The sequence below is a fragment of the Nerophis lumbriciformis genome, linkage group LG15 (assembly GCF_033978685.3).
Source record: "Nerophis lumbriciformis linkage group LG15, RoL_Nlum_v2.1, whole genome shotgun sequence".
Taxonomy (NCBI): domain Eukaryota; kingdom Metazoa; phylum Chordata; class Actinopteri; order Syngnathiformes; family Syngnathidae; genus Nerophis; species Nerophis lumbriciformis.
Window position 1 is genome coordinate 5692785 of NC_084562.2, and position 6000 is coordinate 5698784.

At 41.5% G+C, this 6000-nt stretch overlaps 1 protein-coding gene across 2 annotated transcripts in view; it reads left to right on the plus strand.

The window, feature by feature from the left end:
• Window positions 1-6000, plus strand: part of LOC133615989 (diacylglycerol lipase-alpha-like) — a 91388-nt gene extending 85388 nt beyond the window's left edge. Inside the window, exons 20-21 of one of the 2 annotated variants that reach the window (XM_061974941.2) lie at window positions 2788-2805; window positions 3451-6000. In XM_061974941.2, coding sequence (XP_061830925.1) covers window positions 2788-2805; window positions 3451-4495 — 1063 coding nt within the window. In that variant the 3' untranslated portion in view covers window positions 4496-6000. The remainder of the gene's footprint in view (window positions 1-2787; window positions 2806-3450) is intronic. The other variant, XM_061974942.2, reaches the window with a different exon arrangement.

Below are 6000 nucleotides of genomic sequence, written 5' to 3' on the forward strand. Positions count from 1 at the left end.
CGCACCGGCCGAAAATGCATAATAAAGAAGGAAAAAAACATATATAAGTTTCACTGGAGTATAAGTCGCATTTTTTGGGGAAATTTATTTGATAAAACCCAACACTAAGAATAGACATTTGAAAGGCAATTTAAAATGAATAAAGAATAGTGAACAACAGGCTGAATTAGTGTACGTTATATGAGGCATAAATAACCAACTGAGAACGTGCCTGGTATGTTAACGTTACATATTATGGTAAGAGTCATTCAAATAACTATAACATATAGAACATGCTATACGTTTACCAAACAATCTGTCACTCCTAATCGCTAAATCCGATTAAATGTTATACGTCTAGTCTCTTAAGTGCATGAGCTAAATAATATTATTTGATATTTTACAGTAATGTGTTAATAATTTCACACATAAGTCGCCAAACTATGAAAAAAACTGCGACCTATAGTCCGAAAAATACGGTACATGTTGTATGCTAAATAGTTAGTTACATATAAAGAAAGAAAAATACTGCAGTTGTAGTGATGGGCAAATGATGCCTCGGTGAGCATATGACACTTTCAATAGCTGCACTAATATTGTGTTGCTGTTTTATAATCATCGCCCGCAATCTACTGGGTTAAAAAGTCGCTATATTCTGCTTCCAAATAAAACTATAGTTAGCCTTTATTTTTTTAAATGAGTAGCTGTGGTCAGAATCAGACATACTTTATTAATCCCCGAGGGGAAATTAAAATTTTCAGCACAAATTAAGATCAGACAAACATTACAGGGAGACAGAACAGATAAAGGTAACCTGACTCTCGCCAGGTCCCTGTAGTTTGCTGAGCTCCACACAAAGATCTGGGATCGAGGGCAATGCAAACTCCTTCAAGTTGGCAAAAAATAATGAACCAATCAGGATCGCCGGGCGGGATTTCATAGATGTGACGTTGCGCCAAAGCGACTGTTTGATTCAAACAGCAATGGCGGCACGCAGCGAGGAGTCCTGTGCTGACATTGATTCTGCTATTGCAACTGTTTTGTCGAATCTATCGAATATTAATTCTTTAAAAGATGAACAGAGAACGGTTTTGAAGGCATTTATTAACTTTTCGCTCTGTCGTTATCCAATATGTCGGATGTTCTGTTTTGGATTTACCAGCGTCACGGGTTGATTTGGATGTGAGTGGTTGAAGTAGCACGTCATTCAAGATTCAAGACAAGTGGTTTATCCAATCACATACAATGATTTTTTTTACAAGGCCCCGCCTTCTGAAATACATCTCCTATTGAGAAGTAACAAAACCTTGTGTGGAGCTGGCGAGAGACAGGTTCGCAAAAAGGAATATAAAAAGCGTAACATCTACCAAGTCAAATTCCTTGTGTGTTAAACTTGGCCAATAAGTTGATTCTGATTCTTTAGTTAATGAACCCAATAGCAAACAGAAAAATAACACTGTCTTAATTAGCGTTATAAAATCAAAATGATCCCAGACTTCGGAATTTTTCCTTCTTCCTAGATCCGTTTCAATCGACAGGGGTGACAAAAACTGATGTCTAATGCGGCAAGCCACTGCGACTGCTTTTATTTTGAGCTGTGACTTGTAAGACGAAAGGATTGCTTCCTGATAAACGCAGTTTGGCGCTTTACAGTCAAATGACACAGAGTGACACACACACTGAGCCTTCGAGGACACAGTATCAGAGTTTCATAAGGCATTAATCCTTTAGTATCGTTTGACCCATCGCTACAGTCCTTTTGTTTCACAAGTGACCAAATATCTTGCAACTGTTTTTATTCAAAATTAGGACGCGTGCATCACTTCATGTTCATAGTATGAAAATTGTCCTCGGGGCTGGACTTTGGACACCCCAGATTTTCCATGATGTGTGTACAAAAAAAAACAGGGCTATTTAGCATTTTTGCAGTAGATTCCCAAAATCACCAGAGAACTAGCGGTTGTTTGCAGTATGTCTTTAAAAACAGCAAAGAACTCATGTCATAAAGAGGATCTTTGGCCAGCGTTTTTGTAGCGCGTTCTTAAAAACAGCAACACGATCCTGTCATATACTGTAACTTAAGGGTAACTCCTTTAAGGGGTCATATTGGGATTTTGTTTTACATTTAAAACACTTTCTTCTGGGCTACGTAAAGTGTAATGGTGGTGCTTTGATCAAAAATTTGCATAGATTTTGTTTTACAGAACATTTTCAAGCTGATTTCTGACCGTCTCTTCAGTATATGCAGTTGTGTGGCCAAACTTAGACCATCGTAAACGCATCGGAAGATCTTTGCATTGACATTTTAACCTCCAAAAAGGCCAACGTCCACTTGTATTCGGCATGACAGGGCTATTGTCTTTAGAAATTTGCAACTGATAAGATAAATAGAATAAAACAAAAACTGCAGAGGATGCTGGTTCTCAAAATATGAAAAATAGTTGAAAGAGAAGTCTGGCCCCCCAGTCTTTGGCTTCCTGGAAATGTGGGCCCTAGAACGATTTAGTTGAATAGCCCTGGTCTACAGTATATAAATCCTCACAGCTGACTAAGCACATCAGAGCAAAAAGTAATCCACAATGCCAAGTGAATGACATTACTGCTGCACTTATCATTTCCCCAAAGCTGAACAAAAATGAATTAATTTTTTAGCAAGGTGCAAGTTAAGGTGAAAATCATTAAGGTTTTCTGAAATTGCTGTTTGCTCAATAAAACATAAGACTCATTTTCAAACTCACTGCTACTAATTTAATTTGTTTTGTTTTCTCAAACTTGTAATTTTTGTCTGTTTGTTTAACAAAAATAAAGACAAAAAACATTGTCACGGTAAGAAAGCATGCAATCACTAACTCTTCAATCATGCACCCTTCTCTCATGTACGCATGCACAATGTTTGACCACAGAGCAGTTGCAACGTACGGTAGTATTCAGTTCCTTCCACGTTTTAGTCCCTGTCCCATGTCTATGCTCTGATAGAGGTCGGTATGTTGTGTTTCCTGCATTAGAAGCACCCACTTCTAATCTCACACTCCCCCATCCCTGTTTCTGGTGTTTACTTGATCAGTAGTCGCTACACCACATGGACAAAAGATTTGGACACATGACTATTTCACCCAAGACCTGTCTTTTAGACTGTCTAAAACAATATGTGTGAAATGCACAAACTGTATTCTAGTCTAAAGCAAAAGTGTTTCAGGTCAAGGCTCACATGTTCTTCCACACCAAAGTACAAAGGGTCTTCCCCAAACTGTTTCCACAAAAATGGAAGCATGAAATGGTCACGGTAAGCCGAAACATTAAAATTATTGGTAAATTTGTCTCGGCTCCTCTCAGATTGAGCAATAGATGTGTCGCAAAGCTTTTGTCCATATGTTTAACCTTTGCCCACTTTCCACGTCTTTGTAGTTGATATCTTCTTCATGGCTATCCTGCTACTCTGTCACTACTCTCCTTTCTCCCTCTCTCCTCTAGTTCGTGTGCCCAGTCTGAAATATCTCTGGATGGTTTCTCTGAGTGTCCTCCTCCTCCAGTACCCGTAGTGTTGCGTGGAGCACGAGAGCGCCTCACTGTAGAACTTAGAGACCGCAAAGCTCCCCTGGCTGTCATGGAAAGCTTGTCAGACGCCGAATCCGTATACAGTCTGGATTCCCGGCGCTCTTCTGCCGCGCTTAGAGGTTCCCCATTGCTCAGTAGCCTCCCTTTTCCTTTGGATGCCACCATTCCAGAAGAGAACCCGTCTCTCAGCTCTCGTACTGAACTACTGGCTGCTGACTGCCTTTGCCAGGCCACACCAGAGCACCTGGGAGAAATCAGCCCTTTCTTTACGCCGTCAGATGCTGCATCCAAACCGGAGTACTCCATGCAGCTGTCCCCTGCCATGCCTCGCTACAGTGGACAGTATTCCCCTCAGCCTCTCATGCCAGAGCAGAACCCATACCCCCAAATTTCTGTTGATGTGCAACAGATGCCTGGCATCTACAGCCCAGGTAGCACTCCCGACGCTTCCCTCAGTCCGCAGATTGCTTCTAGACCAATGGATGGAGACATGGATCAGTGGGACTTCTGCCCAGAGACCAGGCAGGTAAACACTCCTCCTCCACCCCAGCTATCCAACGGAAACCCCAGCAGAACAGTACTAGAATTTGCCCAGTATTTGGACTCTCTATTCAGGTTAGATGGCAGCAGCTCACCGCCGTTGGATCTCTCTGACGGTGAGTCTGAGTCAGGACGTGGCTCCCTCGGGCATGTCGAATGTTTGGCAGACGGACCGGATGACAAACAACTTCTGGCCAGGGCAACTCTGGAGCCCAACCTGGTCCCTAAGCCCCCACGCACTTTTGCCGGATCGGCTGATCCTTCCTCTGGCATCTCCTTGTCACCCTCCTTCCCTCTCTCATCTTCTGAAGAACTCAATGACCTTTCACCCGGTGAGGGGGTTCCACCTGCCATGCATTCACTACGAACATCTCCCCCTATCCACTGTCCTGAGGAAAACACTCTGTCCTCTATGGTGTAGTCAGCTCTATAAGCTACTCCGCAATGAAGAGGTACAGTCGTCCCAGATTTAAAAACATATCACAGTACGTGCATGCAATGGAATGTAGTCACTCATCAGAGATCTAAGGACAGAGCTTGACTCTCCAGCTTTCAAATAATTTCCATTCTTCAGGTGTCCTCCCCCACTTGAACTATGTTTATAGCATTTTCACACTATTGCAATGACTGCAAAAAAGATACCTCTCTGCATGCCAGGGGGCTGTGCTGCTTTTGGGTGGAAAAGAACAACTGTAGCTACACAATGCCGTTCCAAAACAAGTCGTGAGACGTCTCAGCATATGTTCACCCCCCTGACTCCACTTTAACGATGCCAGGAGTAGTTACCTTATCCTAGCAGGGATTCAAAAACTAACACTGTAGAAAGAGCCAGTTTGCATAGGCGCATCTTCTCTGGTTGGTGTACTCTACTTTTTGCACCCTCAGCAGCTTCAGAATAGTTTTTTTTTTTTCCTCTTGCTTTTTATTTTTTACTCTTCAATCAGGAATGTGAAGATGGACATATGTCAGTCGCTGTGACATGACACAATGTTCCTCAGGTCTATTCAGAGTTGGTGTTAAGAAAAGAGATTGTGTGTGTGGGTAAAGTCACGTGTCTTAAACATTTAGTGATTGTGACAAAAGTTAATACGGACGCCTATGGATGTTTTTAAACTTTTTGGTTACTCTTTATAGCGCATGATATTTATTTTGTATTTCTTTTCAAAGAGAACTCGTCATCAAGCCACTTGGGCTGTGTCTCAAATTGAACACTTCCGTCAGTGCACTCCAATATGTACACTATGCCCCGTTGCCAACTCAGTAATGAAAGTAGCTATTGGATGTCCTAAAAGCTGTAAGAAGTGGTTAAGTGACTTCATTTCATTTGTATAATATGCCCTTACGCAACAACTTTGCAAATGACTTCTCCCTCTATTTCTGATCAACATGTGCAATAAACGTGATTGTTCTGACACATCGATTAGTTCTAGCTTCAATAGCTCTTTGTCTCTTTTTAATTCCCACTGCAAGGAAGCTAACACTCTAGTAAATCAACAAGAGTTGTGGTTGCTCACCGAGTTGACAATCTGAAAAAATTGCAAGTCACATTTAACCCAAAAGAGCTATACATGCGGTAGAAAATGGATGGATGGATGGAGCTATACAATGATCAACATATATAGGCAGGAACATAATCCAGGTTTAAAGGGGAACATTATCACAATTTCAGAATTGTTAAAACCATTAAAAATCAGTTCCCAGTGGCTTATTATATTTTTCGAAGTTTTTTTCAAAATTTTACCCATCACGCAATATCCCTAAAAAAAGCTTCAAAGTGCCTGATTTTAACCACCCGTACATTTTCCTGTGACGTCACATAGTGAAGCCAACACAAACAAACATGGCGGAAAGAACAGCAAGCTATAGCGACATTAGCTCGGATTCAGACTCAGATTTCAGCGGCTTAAGCGATTCAACAGATTACGA